Source organism: Sciurus vulgaris (genome assembly GCF_902686455.1).
Source record: "Sciurus vulgaris genome assembly, chromosome: 14".
Classification (NCBI taxonomy): Eukaryota; Metazoa; Chordata; class Mammalia; order Rodentia; family Sciuridae; genus Sciurus; species Sciurus vulgaris.
The window spans coordinates 30242078-30262570 of NC_136475.1; the positions used below are offsets into that span (position 1 = coordinate 30242078).

A 20493-nucleotide genomic window follows, 5' to 3' on the forward strand; every position below is an offset into this window, starting at 1 on the left:
CAGGTAGGTAAGTGGAAGGAGAAATGTGGAAGACACATTTATGATGCTCTAGGCAGGCTACCTAGTAAGAGGGAATGACTATTATGAAGGGTAGAACTGAACCCCCTTGGCCTGTTATTGTTATATTCCATGGTACAACCCAATTGTGGCATGAGGATTATAGGTTTTTGAGTCTGCCAATCCTCTCTTCATGATTTGGGCTTCCTTGAGGGTCAGCCTTCTTGTAGGAGAGAGACTTAATTTGACTAGAACCACCACAGTGTATTTTATTCTCTAAGTGTTTTCTTAAAGTAGAGGTTCGTGAGGTAAACACACGTTGTTCTAGACTGTGCTGGGATGATGGGGGCCATGCTTTTGATACCATCTGTTTTCTGTCTCAGAACTTCTTGGTCCTCATGTCTGACCATGGAGATGTGAGCCTCCCACCCGAAGACCGGGTGAGGGCTCTGTCCCAGTTGGGGAGTACAGTGGAGGTGAATGAAGACATTCCACCCCGTCGATACTTCCGCTCAGGAGTTGAGATGATCCGAATGGCGTCCATTTACTCCGAGGAAGGCAACATTGAACATGCCTTCATCCTTTATAATAAGTACATCACGTAAGACACCTACAGTTTCCTTTTTCTTTTCTTGTGACTGATGCCTCGCTTATTCTGCCCTTGTGCTCAATTATTCTGCTCATAATTGCTAAAACTAGAGAATCCGATAGCATCATCAGTATTAATCATTTTTGCTGGCAGCTCCTACATATAGCCTGTCTTTGCCATTCAAAGACATGAGAACTGAAGGTGTTATTTCCATGACTCAGTGATTTCATGAGTAAGAAACCAAGCTCTTCAACCTATGCCCACATGGCCCAGCTGTTAGACAAAAGATATGGTAGTTTAACTAGATGTGTTATGTGTTGATGAAAGTCCTTACTGTTCTTTCTCTTAAGGCAGTTGGTCATGGGATTGTTGTTAGGATCTAGCAGAGCCAAAATTCTTTGCCTCTATTTATTCTATAGCAAATGGAGTAATATAGGAACAAATTGTTCTTCTTAACCTTTACCACAGTCCTTTAAATCTTCAAATAATTATTGACCACCTGCAATTTGTAATGTCTCATCATAATACGACCTTTCCCTTGAGTTGTTTATCATCTTAGGGTAGGCAGCATGAATAGAAGATTTCAATACTACTAACAGAGAACAACTCCTAAAGCCCCAGTGACAAATCAGAGAGATGTAATTTAGAAAGAGAATAATGTTATTAAAGGTCTTATTCATCATTTCCAATCTTGTTCTTTCATAAAAAAAATTACATGTATTTGTATGTCCCTTAGTAGTTCACAGGGCATTTCACCTACATAATTTCATTTGGTCTTCATAGTTCTGTGAGCACTTAGTAGAGGACAACATCCTCCTGTTCTACATAGGAGGCAATCAGTTGAGGGATATGCTTGTGTTCTATGGTTTAGAGTGATAAAACCCAGATTTTGTAACTCCAAATTTAGAATTCACTCTAGAACATAGGTTTTCTTTGTTTTCCATTTAGTTGTGTTCTGAGTCGAAGCTAATCTTTTGAGATTTTCATTGTGAAGCACTGTATTTTTCAGTTAGTTTTTTGTTAATGTTTTTTGAAGAGGTAATATATACCTATGATGTAGAATTCAGATGGCAAAAGAGTATGTATATATATAATTAAAAAATAAACCTTCTTACCAACTTCTGTTTTCCTTTCAATCTTCAGTTCCCCTCACCAGAGATAGTCCCTCTTATTAGTTCCTTATATGTCCTCCCAAGGAGATACATGCATTATCAGTTATATTACATTAAATTTTTTATCACATCCTCATCTAAAGCAAGAGTTTGACTTTGTAAGTGAATATGTCTTTGTTATGGGGCTGTTCTATGCATTTGGGGATGTTTGGCAGCATCCTTGTTCTCTACACAGTAGGGGCCAATAGCAACCTCTGCCTCCAAACTGTGACAGCCTAAGGAATCTTCTGGATATTACACAATGCAAATGCTTTAAAGGAAAGTATGTGGCGAGGGGACTGCGTAGGACTCATAATTTTAGAGTTAAAGGGACTGCTATTGTCTAAGTTCAGAAGTATTGCAAATTTCCTCAGAGTTCTTATAGTCCATTAATGCTATCATACCCTCTCATGTGGCCTTAGTGTTAAAGTTTCATAGAATTACAATTGCACTTCTGTTTCCCTTTCCTATTAGGAGTGTGTCATTCCTAGACACAGAATTTATTTTCTTTGGTGACTCTTCTCTTTACATACTTGACTGCCAGAAGAAATACTATTCTTGTCTATTTCCAGTTATCTTGTAGATCATTTTCTCAGAATGGAACCAAGGGGCACAATTCCTTTACAGAATCACTACTTGAAAACATTCAGTAGAATCATGAAATTACTCTACCATGTATTTTCTGAAGGGTCTTCTGGGACAGTAGGACCCAGAAGAAAATGCTTTCAGAGCAAGGACCTTATTCATTCAACAAATATATACTGAGTCCACTTATAGTTGACTTGGCACTGCACTAGGAAACATAGACACCATAAGGAGTAAAATGACTTTATTGGTCTTCTTTTTTAGGTGTAGAAGAAGACAGTAAATAGATTAGCACATAAATACCATAACAAAATAAGATGCTATGAAGGCAACAAAGAGAGCGCTGTTTAATTAGAAACCATGATATCTGATTAAATATACTCAGGGTAAGGTCTCTCTGATAAGGTGAGCTTTAAGCTGAGCTTGAAGGATGTAGTCAAGTTGGTCATTACAGGAGCATGGGGCAGAGCATTTAAAACAGAGCTAACTGTTCAGAAACTTTTAGTAGAAAAGACCTTAGTGTATTCTGGGCATTGAATGATCGTTGTATTTGGAGTGTAGCAAATGAAGAGGGAGAAAGATTCCAGGTGAGTTTGGAGAGGCAAGTGGGACAGGATTCAGCAGGACCTTATAAGCCATGGTAAGGAGTTTGCATTTTATCTTGGGAGCAATAGAAAGCCATTGAAAAGTAAAGTGAGGGTGTGACCTAAACTTGTATTTTTAAAATATGAGTTTGGGCTGTTGTGTGGTAAATAGTGGAGGGGTGCTCAGAGGAGGCAGGAAAACCAGCTAGGAAACTCTTTCAGCAACTCAGGAGAAGGCTAGTGGTTTGGAGTAGTGAAGCATGGCAGCATGGGAGAGGCTGAATGGAGGTGGAGTCCAGGGCATTTGCATATAGAGTCTGGGGAAAAAGATCCTACAGTCGTTGACCTCAGGTTTTTGCCTTGAGCAACTTGATAGGCCACTTCCTGAGTGTTTCAAAAGGGGGTTGAGAAGCTCAGTCACTTGTAATCCTAGCTACTCAGGAGGCTGAGGCAAGAGAATTATAAGTTCAAGGCCAGCCTTAACAACTTACTGAGAACCTGTGTCCAAAATATATAAGTAAATAGTATCTATAAATAAAATGGAGATGTAGTTCAGTGGTAATGCGCCTGGATCAATCCCTCTGTATCACAGAAAAAAAATTAAAAAGGCTTGGGGAGGGGATTAGGTTGGGGAGAGGTCAAGAGTTCAGTTATGGGGTTTTATTATCGACTTGTTAAATTTGAGATGCGAATGAGATGTTCAAATAGAAATGTCAATAGGAGGTTGAATGTACCAGTCTGAACTCAGAGGAGAGATCCAGGCTAAAAATATAAATAAGGGTGACCTCAACATATAGATGGTTCTGAAGCCACGAGAATGGCTGAGACCTTCTAGTGAAGAGGTTCTTAACCCGGGCTCCAGGAAACTTTCAGGGATTCATGGATAGAATTCAGGGGATCTATGAAGTTGGATGAGGAAAATGGTTCTTGTTTTTGCTATCCCTGACTAAAATTTAGAATTTTTTTTCCATGTTGAATATAGGCCTAAAACAAAAGTTGTATTCAAAATATTTATAACCTTGTCACCAATAGAAATCAAGATATTTTCATGTCACTTTACAGTTGTTCTGGTATCACAAAATAGCATCTACATTTATCATTACTTCAGAATTATGATACAGCATATTAAACACATGGCTAGATCCTGTTATGTAATATATTATTAACTACATTAATGAAGTAGCACATATCACATTTCTTTTATATTTTGACAACTGTACTTCAGTAATATTGGATTCTTTCGTAATTTTTCTTACTTTAAACTTTAAAAATATCATTCTGGCCGGGTTCAGTGATGCACACCTATAATCCCAGAGGTTCAGGAAACTGAGGCAGGAGAATTGCGAGTTCAAAGCCAGCCTTAGAAAAAAGCAAAGCATTAAGCAACTCAGTGAGACCCTGTCTCTAAATAAAATACAAAAGAGGGCTGGGGATGTGGCTCAGTGGTGGAGTGCCCTGAGTTCAATCCCCAGTACCCCTCCCCAAAATATAGATATATATATATATATATATCTCCCCAAAATATATTTATATATATATGAAAGAGTCCATAGGTTTTATAGATTTTATTAGATGCCAGAAGAATCTATGACACATAGAAGGACCAAGAATTCTCCATGAGAAGAGAAGGATCCCAGGACAGAAGTGTGAGGTTGGTTGGTAGTAGTAGAACCAGTAGAGCAGATTTTGAAGGAAAGTTCGAGAGGCAAGAGGAAATCCAGGAAGGAGTGGTATCATGGGAACCTAAAGAGGTCATTGTTTGAAGGAGAATATTAGGTGAAGAAGGATAGAAATGTGACCCTTTTTGGTAACATGATGTCACTGGTGATCTTGGTAAGCACTTTCACTAGAAGGATTAAGAAGACTAGACTAGACCAGAGTAAGGGGAAAGGTGAACGGACAATAAGAAAGTGGAGGTGGGGAGTGGAAGTGAGCAAATTTCTTAAAAGGGTCAAATAGTGAAAATTTGGAACTTGGTGGAGCCATTTAATCTGTCATAACCTCTGCTTTGTAGTGTAAAAGCGGCTAGGTAATAACTTAAACGAATGAATGTGACTGATCCCGATGGCTTTTTATTTACAAAAACAGGTGGGTAACTGGATTTGGCTCACTAGCTGTACTTTGCCAAACCCTTGTGTAGACAACTCTTTGGGGAAGTTTGGATAGGAAGGAAAATAGAAAAAGGGGAAATCTCTGAAGGGAGAAAAGGAGTATTGAATATGTGTATGTGTATTTTAAGATGGGAGATTGTAGAGTATTTTTTTTCCAAGCTGGAAAGGGTCCTGTGGTGAAGGAGAGGGTGGAAGAGAATTTAATGTAGCAATAAACTCTTAAGAAGACAAGAGGGAATGGTATTAAGACTGGTTTTGAATATAACCTGGTATTACCTTGGTGACACAAATTGTCAGTGTTAACAGTGAGACTTCTGTGGACAGTCTGACCCTATATAAGGGGTTCCACTTATAAGACCATTTAATGTGATGAACTCGGTCTGGAGGAGAGCTGGGCAGAGTGGAATTTGGCAGTTTATTGACTTGATTTGTTGGATTTGTGGTTTAACTTGGGACTTCATTGGGTTGGTTTGGCCAAATGCAATAAATGTAGTAACTTCTTTTCTTGCAGCAGCTTTCAAGACCTTGATTCTGATTCTGTGAAATGACAAGTGCAGAGTTGCAAAAATGTTCTAGCTCAGTGATTCTCAGCCTATTTTTCTATCTTGTTTTACTTGGTATATTCCAGCAACAGTGTCTCACTTTTCTAACTACTACACCTGAGGAGAGATGAGAGAGTAGGGTAGGAATCTACCTCACCACTCCTCTGCCTCCCCCACTATTGAGAATCATTGTTCTAGACCTTTTGTGGACACTTTCAGGATTTAAAAGGCATTTCTGCCCTTTTTCCTGGAGCAGTTCAGGCATCTTAATGATCCCAGGCATATTTCCCTGCTCCATAGTTTCCCTGTGTAGGAATGCTTTGCCTTTTGCAGACCCCAGCATAGAAGAAAGATCTTCAGCATATTAAATCAGTACATATTTTCATGATGAGCACAGACAATAAACCAGGCAGTAGATTCTTTCACAGCTTTTTATGGTCATCGACTAGGCTACACAGACAGGACTTAAGAGTATTCAGGCAATTCATGTCTGCTCTGTGAGCCTCCTATAATACAGATCCTTTTTCAGAAAATGAACTGTCACTTGTGTTGAAAATGTTTTACTGGGATTGGGGTTTATAGACTGAAAAAGGGTTCATCTATGATACTGCTTTACTTTGCTAAATAACTTTTTTTTTATTTTTACATGCTGCATTTTGATTCATTATACACAAATGGGGTAGAACTTTTCATTTCTATAGTTACACACAATGTAGATTCACTGAATAACTTAAGAATAGAAGAAATGAAAATTTAGAGAAGAAAGGAAAAAACAATGTTTTTAATACATTCATGTTATATAATTTTTGTTTGACTTTCTAAATGACTTGTTTTCATGCAAAATTAACACTTGTTCATGATAAAAATTATTTTCAAACACTACAAGGGAAATGTTAAAATGAAAAGAGAAGTCCTAGTCACCAGAGGTGACCACTGTAATGTCTCTTGTGTGCATATAACAATGTTTATGCATGTTCGAGCAAAAATGGCTCATATGTATATCCTTTTTCCTTGGGGCATGAATAGGATCATACTCTGTATTCTCTTCTAAAATTTGCTTTCTTAATAGTAGCATTTTTCCTTGAGGATATACTGAACCATTTCATTCAGAACTATTCCTTCCGTCTGGAACAGTCTAATCACAGATCTCTTCATGGCTTACCCTCTTCCAGTCCTCACTCAAATGCCACCTTCTTATTGAGCCCTTCTAAAATTTCACCTCTCCCTATTACCCTCTGTTTCCTTTTCTTTTTTCTTTTGTTTTTTTTTCAGTATGGGGGATCAAACCAGAACTTCACTCTGCATGCCAGGCAAGCACTCTATCACTGAGCCACATCCCCAGCCCTTCCCCTTTCCTATTAATGATGACATTCCTAGTGCTGATTCTCTAACATTCTTTGTTTATTAATTGTCCGTTCCTCCACTGTAATGTACCCACTATAGTGGGAATTTTTTTTTTTTTTTTTTTTTGTACTGGAGATTTAACCTGGGGGTACTTTACCACTGAGCTGCATCCTCAGTCCTTTTTGCTTTTTTATTTTGAGACAGGGTCTCACTAAAATGCTTAGGGTCTCACTGTGTTGCTGAGACTGGCCTCAAACTTGCAATCCTCCTGTCCCAGCTTCCCTAGTTGCTGGGATTACAGGTGTATGCCACTGTGCCTGGTGGAAAGAAATTTATTACTGGATCATTCACTACCATATTCCCAGCCTTTTGAATAATGTTTGACCCTGTAGTTGACGCTCTGTAAGTATTTTTGAATGGGTGAGTAAATTATTACATTGTTTTCACACAGTTTATTAAACTGCCCCTATTGATGGACATTTAGGTTTTGTTTTGTTTTCCCTACTTTTATGAACAATTCAACTGAATAGCCTTATATGTATATCTTTGTACTACTCTATTATGATCTCTAGGATAAATTCCTGGGGGTGGAATTGTTTATTCATATTTTAAATTTTGAATAATTGCCTCCCATCTTTTCCTTCCCTTAAGAAAATAATTTTATCATTTTATGTTTTAGTCAGCTTTTTTCAATGCTGTGACTAAAAGATCCAACCCAGAATAATTGTAGAGGAAAAAAGGTTCATTTGAGGGCTCACATTTTCAGAAGTCTTAGTCTATAGAAGGCCAGCTCCATTCCTCAGGGTTTAAGGTGAGACTGAACAGCACAGTGGAAGAGTGTGGGAAAGGGAAACAGCTCACATTGCGATCAGGAAGCAGAGAGAGAGTTTCCACTCAACAAATACAAATAGGTACCCCAAACATGCCCAATTTCCACCTCCTCCAGCCATACCCTACCACTTCATTTACCACTGTTAGTCCCTATGAGGGGATTAAATCACTGATTGGATTAAGACTCTCACAACCCAATCATTTCTCCTCTGAACCTTCTAGCATTGTCTCACATGTGGGTTTTTGGGGGACACCTCACATCCAAAGCATAACAGTTTACAATCCCCCTAACAATGTATTAGAATACCCATTTCCCTATGCACTTACCTATACCAGGTACAACCAACTGTTAAACCTTTGCCAATCTGAAGGATGAAAATGATATCTTAATTTGAATTTCTTTCAGTATGAGTGAAGTTGGGCACCATTTCACATATTTATTCACCTTCTGTATTTACTTTTACATTTGTCTCTTATTTTTCCATGGTCCTGTTAGTTTGTTCTGCCTGTGTTTTATGCTAGTGCATCATTGTTTGCTTTGGTACATTTCCTCTCTCTGGGCTGTAACCACGTATGGCCAGAGAACAATAGACATTTGGGCCACCACTATGTGCTAAGCACTGTGCTCAGCAGCACTTTACTTTTATTTTCTCTTTTTTGTTACAATATGTTATATATAGGGTTTTTTTGTTTTGTTTTGTTTTGTTTTGTTTTTTGTACTGGGGATTGAACCCAGGGCCTTACACATTCTAGGTAAATGCTCTACTCCCTGAGCTACATCCCAAACCCCTTATTTTTAATAACTCCTCATGTCATGGCAACACTATTAGAGAGTTCTAGTTATCTCCATATCTATAATTTATATGTATAAAGAAACTGAGAGATGATGAGATTAAGTGATTTACCAAGGTCGTACATCTAGTACATGATGAGGCAAGAATCTGAACACAGGCAGAGTGGCTCCAGAGCCTGTCCACCTGTCTGTTAAGCTGTGTGACCTCCAGTAATTGAAATGGATTATGTTGCCATTGTCTGTTTTCTGTAGGCATTTCTGCCCATACATCTCCAATTCAGAAAATTAACTACAGAGACTAAAACAAGGGAAAGGTATTCACATACAAGCCTGAAAGTTTTATCTTATGAAAAACTGGCTTCCATTTACATGGTTAAAGTCAAACTAATGTAAAAAGAGATATGTGAAAAGTTTCATTCCCACTCTGATTTCATCTACTCTATTTTCCCTGCTTTCTGCTTTTATTGGTTTCTGTATATATTTTCTGTTTCTTTATATACTTAAAAACAAAATAAATACCTGCATACATAAAATATCCCCCATTGTTACACCTAAAGTAGCATACTATGTGTACCATTTTTGTTTACTCAACTAATCCAGAGGTTATAAAACAATTTAATTAATCTTTATTGAGTATCCCTTTACCCAAGGCACTGTGCTGGATTTAGAGGATTTTTACAAAAAAACATGAAAGAAATCTCTGACCTCAAGACGTTTACATGTAGTTCTGTAATGTGAGCATAAAGTATGGTATTTCTATGACATGGTGCTTTCATGGCTGTTCATGGCCTCAATCCCAAGCACATTCAGCCTGCTAAAGGTAATAAATATGTACCTTGATTTGGGGGTCAAGGTGGGAGATCTACTGAATTATAAATCTCTAGAATATATGAACTATGTGTTATTTACCCAAATATCATCTTCACGATTTTGCAGTTTAAAGAAATGAATCTGTTCTTTTAAATATAGACTTCCAGAAACCTGATATATGTGTGTGTGTACATATATATACACAAACATATACATATATATATATAAAATGTATCCAAATAAAAGATTTTTAGAGCCATTCTTATTTTAGAATTTATCCCTGTCTGAGGAGTCTGATCAATTTGTATTAAAATGAAATTTTCTTATGTCTAATATAGAGCTGAAGGAGAAAGGCTTATCTACAGAGGATTTGTTTAGATGGGGTCTTCTTTACCTTTACTGAGGCTTCTTCCTCCACGTATGCCTATTCCATGGGAAGAAGGTTGAAAAAGGTTTATCTCAACTTTAGTACAGTATTTAGAGCCATGAATACACTACCCTCAAAATATTTGGTATCTCAGTTTATACACATCACATCTTACTTCTATTAAAGCATGTTTGTTCCAGATATTCTAACAGCCTTATGGAGGCAGTATGGGATATTGTTCAAATTCTGAGTCTGCCACTTTTTTCTTGTGACAAGTTGTTTTCACTGTCCCAAAGTAGATACTGTAAATCTCAGAGGTCTGTGAATTGATTCAGTTTATGTTCCCCACTGAGCTTTCTTCTAGCCAAGGAAATAACTAAAAGAGAACATGTAGAATCAGATTTTTATCTAAGCACTTTTAATTGAAGATCATAATACATGCTATACATATGATAGATACATAATACATATACTATCTAAGCATTTTCATGGTTGGTATAATATAAAGGAATATTTTTTGAAGGAATATGAATCCCAAAGAAAAAATACCAGAGTTAAATGTCACAAGAATAGTAATGAACAAGATTTTCTCTTAGCTTCCTGTTCATGACTGCCAAACTTTTATCCTCTGAAGAATGTTTTGTGACAGAGGTCCTTTCCTTTGAAAGTCTGTCATGTCACAACATGGAAAGGATCTCTTTCTTGGGTGGTACTTTTTTGGGTATAGGATAGGTTTTGTTTGGTTTGGTTTGAATTTTGGGTTTTGTTTTGTTTTGTTGACCATCCTTTTTGATATAGGAGTCTGTTTTAGTTAGCTTTTTTGTCACTGTGACCAAAAGACCTAACAAGAACTTAGAAGAGAAGAGATTACTTCTCTCATAGTTTCAGAGGTTCAGTCCATGGTCAGCCAACGCCATAGCTCTGCACCCAAGTTGAGGCAGAACATCATGGCAGAAGGGTGTGATAGAGGAACCTGTGATTCAGGACATGGCAACAAGAGAATAGAGAGCTTCACTCGCCAGGACAAAATATAAACCCAAAGCCACGCCCCAAGTAGCCTATTTCCTCCAGCACACCCTACCTGCCTGTAGTTATCACCCACTTATTCCATATCAGTGGATTAATTCACTGATTAGGTTACAACACTCATATTCTAATCATTCACCCTAGAACCTTCTTTCATTGTCTTACACATGAGCTTCTGGGGAACACCTCATATCTAAACCATAACAGAGTATGATGCTTGCTGCCCATGTCTGGTTTAAAAGAAAAGGGAAAGGCTTTTTGTGCTTTCCAAGCATGGAGATGGGTAGGGCACTTACCCTGTCTGGGTATGCCTGTTCTCTTTGCCCTGCGCCTTTGGAAACCCTTCACTCAGTGTCTGCAGGGTAGAGGAGATGCATTATTTGGGGACTCATGGACCTTTGGAAATTTTTCTTGCATCATCATCATTCTGATCTGTTTCCTTAGGCTCTTTATTGAGAAACTACCAAAGCATCGAGATTATAAATCGGCTGTTATTCCTGAAAAGAAAGATACAGTAAAGGTGGGTCTACATATTCATTGTTGTCCATCATTAAACTTCAAAGAAGGGCTGGGGATATAGCTCAGTTGGTAGAGTGCTTGCCTTGCAAGCACAAGGCCCTGGGTTCAATCCCAGTACTGCAGAAAGCAAAAAAAAAAAAAAAAAAAACTTCAAAGCAACTCATACTAATTTTACAACAGAATTAGTAGTCTCTGCATCTCAGCATAAAATCCTGCAGATAGGTGCTAAGGCCATCTCATCACAATAATTATGAGGTACAAGTTATGATATAGTAGCAGGTATTTTAAATCACTTTTGTAGATAGTTGCCACACAAATTTGACTTAAGTCTTTTTCTCTACTTACCTGGCATTAGAATTGTTCTAATTCTTAGTTTCTGTTTTATATCTCAGAAATTAAAGGAGATTGCATTTCCCAAAGCAGAAGAACTGAAGGCAGAACTGTTAAAACGATATACCAAAGAATATACACAATATAATGAAGAAAAGGTCAGTAAATAAAAGTATAGAAAAAGAAAAGAAAATTATTTTGGTTCCTTAGACTGTGCCCCGAGATTGTGATTTTAATGTGATAGTTCATTTTGGGGGTGCAAAGGCCAGTAACAAAAAAAGCAGAGATTAGGCAGAGTATTCTAGCATAGATTAGTTTACTTGTCCAAGAGGTAACTTGAGGGACATAAAATCTATTGCCCGTCTGCTATATCTAGGGCACAAATACCAAAAACAAACTCTCACCAAAACAGGTTTTACAAATCATAGAATTTGGAGGTTTGATTAACCTTTGATTATACCTAAAGCTGTTTGTAATCATTGATTATTCAAGCTACCTTCAGATGATTACTATTAAGAAGTAATCCCAGCTTCTTAGGAGGCTGAGGCAGGAGGATTGAAAGTTGTAGGCCATTCTTGGCAACCTAGTCAGACCTCGTCTCAAAATAAAAAGGGCTGGGGATGTAGCTCAGTGGCTGAGCACCCCTGGGTTCCACCTGCAGCACAAGAAAGAAAGAAAGAAAGAGAGAGAGAGAAAGAGAGAAAGAAAAAGAAAGAAGTAAGTTCAAGCTTGTGGAGAAAGGCCGGGGATCTGCAGTGATGTCATGTCAGATGTGAATACATACTACAAGAATTTGCATGTTATTATGTAGTTGTCTGCCAGGCTCTGTTCTGGACTCTAGTGTTAAAAATCAGCAGAGGGTTGAACAGCTATGAGGTATGTTATCCTAAGGCACTGAGTGACTTAAAACTTTAATGAAGGAGGTTATTACTTATTATTTCTTATTAGTTTAAATTGTCACTCTTCAAGGAACTGATCACCAGAAAAACTTCAGAGGCTTCATTTGGGAGACTCCCAATGTAGCAGAAATAAGTTTGGATTTGGTTCTATTTTATAGCCTTACTTAGAATATAGAGTATATACATGGCACAGTTAAAGAATAGAACTGTACACGATACAGGTTATGAGTTACAGATAATAAGGGGGCATCAAGATTCAGTGAAGAAGAAAATAGATTAGGTAGAGTCATTAGGGGAGAATGAATTTGGAGGTTTGTTTCTCATTCAGTTATACCTAAAGCTGAAAGGGTTGAGACTTTAACTGTGCTTGAAAATAGGTATATGTGGTGGCAGGGTAGAAAGGGGTGGGGATTATATTCCATCAGTATAGAGATACCAAGGGAATCATGGATCACATGTTGGAAAATAAAACTAGCACAGAAGTACAATTTGGAAATCTCTCTTTTCCTGAGAAGCTTTCTTCGGAGGTTTGAAGTGTTAGCCTAAATCTTTTTCTCTTTTCATAGAAGAAGGAAGCGGAGAAATTTGCCCGGAACATGGCTATCCAGCAAGAGCTAGAAAAGGAAAAGCAGAGGATAGCACAGCAGAAGCAGCAACAGCTGGAACAGGAACAATTCCATGCCTTTGAGGAAATGATCCGGAACCAGGAGCTAGAAAAAGAACGACTGAAAATTGTACAGGAATTTGGGAAGGTGGACCCTGGCCTAGCTGGCCCACTGGTGCCTGACTTGGAAAAACCCTCCTTAGATGTGTTCCCCACCTCTCCTGTGTCGTCCACACAGCCTTCAGACTGTAACACAACCACAAGGCCAGCTAAGCCCCCAGTGGTGGACAGGTCCTTGAAACCTGGAGCACTGAGCAACTCTGAAAGTAGTGAGTCTGTTTGCTGTTCTCCTCCCATTTTTGCTGCCACAGTATCATTCTGGGGGATTCAGCTTAGGAGGGCCTCTGTGATCCCACTTACCAACCTTTGATAACAGAACCCCTTGGATAAGGACTGCCATAGTGTGTCCTGTCACACTGGCTCTCTTGAAAGAGGCCTTTGTTTAAAACATATAATTTACCTGAAGCCAAGTCAGTTTTCTGAAAAGCTGGTACTATCCTTGAAAGTCAAACCCTCAGCTTTTAAGGTCATCCAGAGATTGAAAATGATCAGTGAATTAGAGACCACCATTGACTTTTTATAAAAAAAAAATCCTAAAATGTACAGAACCATGGTGAAATTCAATGACTGACTTTAAAAAAAAAAAGAAAAAACAGGCTACTAATTGTACTTGCCCTGAAAGCATTCCTGATTCTTAAGGAGCTTGGTCAAGGTAAATGTCATGTGTAGTGGGTGATAACTCAGTTCAACCATAAAAATTACAGGTTGTCTTTCCTCCTGTCATCAGCAATGGCAATCAAGAAAATAAGAATGTGGTAAAATGATGATTTTCTTTTGATTATTAGAGGAATTTGTGGAAGGCAGGAATTGACTTTCAAGTAGTCACTTAAAGAAGTCAGCTTTGATGGAAATCCATTTACAAGTACAATGTAAGAAGGGAAGGAGGGCTGGGCTGTGAAGTATGACCTTTTGACACCCTTCTCCATTTACCAGGCAGCCTTATCTCCCACTACTGTTCCTTCCCACGTATTCTAATTTCAGGGAAATTGAACTATCAGTGTTCCCAGGACATTCCCTCCACTGCCTTAGCCAATGAGGTTTGTTAACATTTACTTTCTACCTAGATTCTCTGTTTCTGCCTTCCCAGCTTTTCTTGAAGTCTTTCCACTTCCTCTCCCTTCAATCACATTGATTCTGTTTTCTGTAAAATTCCCAGAGCTCTTTTTATCTCTAATACAATTTAGATCATTTACCTGATTGTGTAGTCATTTGTCAATAACTAGATTTTCACTTCCTGCAAGTAAGGGCCTGAGTCTTGCTTGAGTCTTATTTACATTTGTGTTCCCTGTAGGCTGAGCCTAGTGTCTACTTTGTAAGCATTTAGTAAGCGAATTTATTGAATTAAAAGAAAAGAACTGTGCCAAAACTTAATTCATCATTCTTAGATGTTGTCATCAGACTGCTGAATGACTAAGCATCTCATGGTCTGACTTTGTCACCTCTCTGGCAGATCAGAACTTGCCGTTGAATGTGCAGAAACAAACTATACTTTTTAACTTTTTTTCTTGTTATGAAAATATGACTGTGAAAGTTGCTTCCTAAGCTTAGCTTGCTGGCTTTCTTATAAGGTTTCTCTATGGTGTTCAGAAACTGGGTCCATTCTTGGCATCCTGAAGCAGTTTTATGAGCTACTTTGTGCATTTTTAGAGAGACCAGACAATGTTTTTTTCTTATTTGATAGGGGCAGGGATTGGCATTTAAACTTTCTTCTAAAAGACTAAATTCAGGAGTAAATAACTACCCTAAGTCATTTTCCATTATCAAGACTTTATATATTATTGTATGCCTCTTTGAAAGTCATACTCTCATAATCCTATGAGTTCAAAGAGAGATAAAAAAATAAAAGGTTCAGTTGAATGGGAGGTTATTCTTTAATCCTTATTTTTAGATTCTGACAGAGAATTCCTAAATATCTTAGAAATGTTTTGGAAGGGAGTAGTTTACCCTTGTCTGACCTTGAATAAGTAAAGCCTACTCTTTTTTTGAAGCATCAAGAACACAAACTCAAAAGTCCAAAGTTTCCTATAAATCAGATATAGGTGAGACTCAAGGCACAATTCATCCTTCTCCAGCTGTGAGCTCAGAAATGAATAAGTTACATGCTTCCAAAATACAGTGGTGAAACAGGTGTAGGACAGTCAGTTCCATTCCAAAATGGAGAAACAGACAAGAAGAATGGAGTAATTGGAGCAGTCTTGGTAGTACATGCCTATAGTCCCACTACTAGGGAGCCTGAGGTGGGAGGATTCCCAAGTTCAAGGCCAACTTGGGCAACATACAAACAAATAAATCATGGGAAAGCAACATTAAGTCTTAAAGTTGGAGAACGATCTCTTTTGATTACATGCCCTGTGTCCTGGGCATACTAGGACAAGGGTTGGACCCCAAGGCCTCAGACTGCCCATTTCTATATTTTCTGTTGGGCTCAGTTCACTCAGAGCTCTCATGAATTGGTGTCTTATGCCCACAACTTGTCCAGAATGGAGTTGTGAGTTGATGGCTCTATGGTTCTAGGATCTTGAGGGGCTGCCCTACTCCTACAACTCCAATAAGCATTGTCCTAGAGGCAACTCTCTTTGGTGGCTCTTCTGTGACATGTCTCTGTCCAGGCCCTCAGACTATCTGTAACATACGTTGAAATCTAGGTAGAGACCACATGGCCCCACAGCTCTTAGGGGAATTGGCTTATGTGATTATGAAGGCTGAGAAGTCCCAAAAAAGCCTTTTTGCAAGATGGAGACCCTAGAATACTGATCATGTGACTCAGTCCACATCCAAAAGCCCCAGAACCAGGTAAGTTAATAGTTTAATTCTCAGTCTGAGTCCAAAGACCTTGGAATCCAAGAGCCGCTGGTGCAAGTCTTAGAGTCCAAAGTCTAGAAAACCAGTCCTGATTTCCAAAGGCAGGAAAAGAAGAGTGCCTTTACTCTGCCTTTGTTGTGATTCTGTCTGGGCCCCCATATGATTGCATGGTGCCCATCCATATTGAGGACAGATCTTCCCTACTCAGTCTGGAGAACCATACATCAGTTTCCTTTAGAAACCCCCAGAAATAATTCTTTACCATATATGTATTCCTTAGTGCAAATAAGCTGACACCTAAAATTAACCATCTCTGAGTCAGCTGTGGCCACAGGTTGGAGAAGAGACTTTACAACACTTTTTTGATGTCATTAGAATGAGATGCCCTCTCAGTATCTGAAGTTGGAGGGATTCCAGTGACTTAGCATTGCTCTCCCAATGCTAGTAGCTGTGAGCTCTGCTTGGAATGATTCAGCCTCATGGCCTCAGACTTTTCTCTTCTCCATTACAGTTCCTACAATCGATGGATTGCGCCATGTGGTAGTGCCTGGGAAGCTGTGTCCTCAGTTTCTCCAGTTAGCCAGTGCCAACACTGCTCGAGGAGTAGAAACATGTGGAATTCTCTGTGGAAAACTGGTAAGAAAAAAAGTTGACTCTTTGCTGAACTGAGACTGTTTCTTTTTCCTTGACCTCACATGACTCTCAGAGAAGTTGTTCAGGGTCAGTTTCTCTTTGCACCAAAGCCTCCACACAAGGAACCTTGGACTGTACAACACAGTCACTTTGAATCTGTTGACTGCACTTGGTTGCTGTTCAGATTCCCTTGAATTGAATTATTATTATAGTTAGAAACACCAAACTCTAAACTTGGTAGGAAGATCTAGCCACTACCTATACCACTTTTTGGTAGGGCCTAGGAATATAAAATGTAGGTAAGGCACATAGTATATGTCCACAAAAAGTGTCTAGTCACATTGGAGAGAAGGGAGACATGCAATAAAAGATACATAGCGTTCTGATTGTATGTACCATACAAGCACTAGGAATTTTGATGAAGTTTCAAAAGAGCACTGAATGGAGGCACTTAGAGAACCCATTATTATCTGCTGAATGAATCCATGAATGAAGTGGAACAAACGTAGCTGGAGTTTAATGAAGGACTTAACAGTGAGAGGAAAACTGGTTAGACATGAGCAAAGGAAGAGAAATGGTACTCCACTTGGAGCTTTTCAGGAACCACGAGTACAATGCAACAAGGCTGTGGCATTTACCCAAACTGGGCATCAGAGGGGGTTTTGGGGTTGGTCTCAGCACCTGTGGCTTTAAAGAGCCCCCCAGAAATGCACATTAGCAGCCAAGGTTGTGAACCACTGAAGCCAGGGATTCAGGGAACAAAGAAGAGACTCATGCTGTGGTGGGAACTAACTTTGCTTGTGTAGATGTTTGACTTTCCACAGTGAGGTTGCAGGAGTGCACAAGAATTGTGACAAGCTGTTTTCACCTTTGGCAGATGAGGAATGAATTTACCATTACCCACGTTCTCATCCCCAAGCAAAGTGCTGGGTCTGATTATTGCAACACAGAGAACGAAGAAGAACTTTTCCTCATACAGGATCAGCAGGGTCTCATCACTCTGGGCTGGATTCATGTAAGCAAAGCTGAGCTCTCTGAGGGCCCAACTCCTCTTCTCTTTTCGTTGTTTTAAACACTGCTTGTTTCTTTCTTTGAATGGATTTTATCTAGGTTATTTATTGTTTTTCTCTCCTTTGGATACAGTCCTTAGTACACTTGACTGCTTGAACTCTACTATTGATTTTGGGATACTACTTCATGATTTTTCATTTAGAGCATGTAGTCTTTATTAAGTGGCATATACCTTCATGTGAACCATAAGTGCCTCCAGTATAGTTTTTCAAGTGTTTGCATATCTTGGACAGACTTCTGGTAACTTTCAGATAAAATATAATTCCTTCCCTAAAGATTATTTCATAATTTTTCTTTCCATTGTTTTTAACTCCTCACTTTCACAGGCCAAGTGCTTTTCATATTGTATAACATGCATAAGTTACAATTAAATTTTCTTATATCTGGATTTTAGAAGATTGCATATACTTATATGTCAGAACTAAGGAAATACTGAGCTGTGAGGCAGTCCCCCATGACTTCAATCTTTCTTTAATCTCATTGCATTAGTAATTACTGACTTACCTACTTATGTGTAGCTCTCCCGCTCATTGTAGTAGATGAAGGATAGAAAATGTGTCCCGTCTGCCCAGGGATACACATTTATATAAGATATGATTTTAGTCACATATAGGAGATGACAGAAATAGACAATGAACAACTCTTCACATGAGGTAAAGTGTACTAAGGGACTCAAGAGGTGCCAACAGGGCACCATGGAATTCAGAGGAAGGAGGGATCCTACCTGGTATGATTTAAGAGAATTTTGGCAAGATGGACCAAGGAGGGTTCCATGTAATGAGCACAGAACTGGGAATAGGAAGATTATGTTCCTGGAGCACTGAGTGTTCCAGTTTGCTGGGATTTATGGTTCATGTCAGGAAATGTGGTAGGTATGTTTTAATCTGCTACTTTGGAGCTATACTCTTGAGGGTCTGGTGGGCAGGAAGAATAGTTCTGCTTTTTAGTAAGTGAAGGACTTAAAGGTTTTTGAGCAGAGCAATGCTAGGATCAAACCCATAGTTTAGAAAACTTAACATAAAGGTGGTTTTAAAGTAGGTTAAGGTGGGGAGATCATTTAAGAGGTTAATGTGGTGATAAAATCTAATGAGTGCTGGGGTGATGGCAGTACATTTGGGAAGGAGGAGATGAATGTAGGATTTCAGAGGATTTGGGAAATGAGTAATAGAAGATAATGAGTAAGAGCCAATGATGACTCAGAGATTTTGATCCTGGCTCATGGGGGTGGCAGTGATCATCTCATAAACAGACACAGGGGATCCAAAAGGAAGACTAATTTTTGGAAGTGGGGTTCAATTCTGAGCAGGTTTAATTAAAGAACTTGTGAGAAAACAGATGGTTGGAGGTAGTCATCATGTAGCTGGAGGCAGGTACTCAGGAGCAAGGTCAAAGCAGGAAAGTTATCTGGAAGTCTTCTGCATAGAGCTGGCCTTGGAAGTTAAGGAAAATTGAGAGCAAGAAGAAAATCACAGGCTCCTGAGAGGAAGAGAAAAACTAGTTGATAGTGAAAATAAGATGAAGAGATATTTGAGAAAGTGAGGTCCCTGTTAGGACCCAAAAGCCACAGGAGGAAGGATGTTATAAAAAGAAATTTCAGGATACTAACCCTACCACATGCTATAGAGAGCCTCAGCATGGTGAAGGTTTGGATCAGCCTATTGGATTTTGTGAGGTTGTTGAAGACCCATTTTCATGGGTTTTAGGCCTTGGTGGGAGTAGACTGTAAGATTTAAGAAGTCATGGGGATTGAGGTTGTGCAGTAGTGAAATGGACATGAGCATTTTGAGGACCTTAGCTCTAGAGGAGGAAGAGATGGGATGGTGGCTTATGGCATAACAGGTCTGAGAGAATTTTTCCTTAATTGTTTAATGTGAAAAACCTTAAACATGTTTTGTTTTGATTTTGTTTTTTCAAAAGCTTTGTATTTTTAAATATAACACATTTATGAATGTATCTAAGCTGAATATGCACTTTAATGAATCATTAAGTAAACATCTATGTACACACACTACCTAAGACAGGAAATAGGATGCTGCCAGGAGCCTGCTCCCACCCAGTCACACTTCCTCCCTGGAAAAGGTGAGCCCTCTCCTGAGTTTTCTCATCACTCCTTCCTTGCTTTCTTTATAAGTTGCCACCTAAATGTGTATCCTGAAACATTATAGTTTAGCTTTGCCTGGTTTTGTCCTTTTTGTAAACAGAATTATATGTGATTTTTATGTCTTGCTTCTTTTGCCCTAACTTCTGAAAGTTTATTCACATTCTTGATTGTAGTTATTTGAATGTGTTCTTGTGACCAGTGAGCCAGGGGAGTAAAGATAAAAGAACAGGAGAGCCAAGGAAAATATCAAATCAGAAGTACAAAAGGAGGTTCATCTTCCTGTGGGGTGGAAAGCACTCATTCCTTCGAGACAGAGTTGAAGGAAGAGAAATGAATATATGGAGAGATTCTTGAAATGATATTTGAACCAGTCAAGGGAACTTATTTTTAGGCAGTGTTGATTTCCGTAGGTTTGGAGTCTAGGTCTGCTGCAGGGCAGGAGGGAGAGAAGTAGATTTAGAAACAGGAGGATATGGAGGAAAGTTTGTGATAATTACTATTTAGACTTCAGGCAGAACCTAGCCACGAATAAATAAAGGTTTCTAAGAATCAGTGAAGGTCCAGCTAGGAGCAAATTTAGAACTTAAATTGATAATAATTCAGCTCCCCCATCCCATGATATTTCTGAATCATTTCTTCTTAGTTTGGGATTAAAAACAACAAAAAAGCAGACCATAAGATTTG

At 38.7% G+C, this 20493-nt stretch overlaps 1 protein-coding gene across 4 annotated transcripts in view; it reads left to right on the forward strand.

Moving 5' to 3' along the window:
• Window positions 1–20493, forward strand: part of STAMBP (STAM binding protein) — a 30989-nt gene that overhangs the window by 1994 nt on the left and 8502 nt on the right. For 3 of the 4 annotated variants that reach the window (XM_079111448.1, XM_079111449.1, XM_079111446.1), the window contains exons 2-7: window positions 381–598; window positions 11175–11250; window positions 11642–11737; window positions 13045–13411; window positions 16516–16640; window positions 17515–17652. In XM_079111448.1, the coding sequence (XP_078967574.1) occupies window positions 396–598; window positions 11175–11250; window positions 11642–11737; window positions 13045–13411; window positions 16516–16640; window positions 17515–17652 (1005 nt within the window). In that variant the 5' untranslated portion in view covers window positions 381–395. The remainder of the gene's footprint in view (window positions 1–380; window positions 599–11174; window positions 11251–11641; window positions 11738–13044; window positions 13412–16515; window positions 16641–17514; window positions 17653–20493) is intronic. The other variant, XM_079111447.1, reaches the window with a different exon arrangement.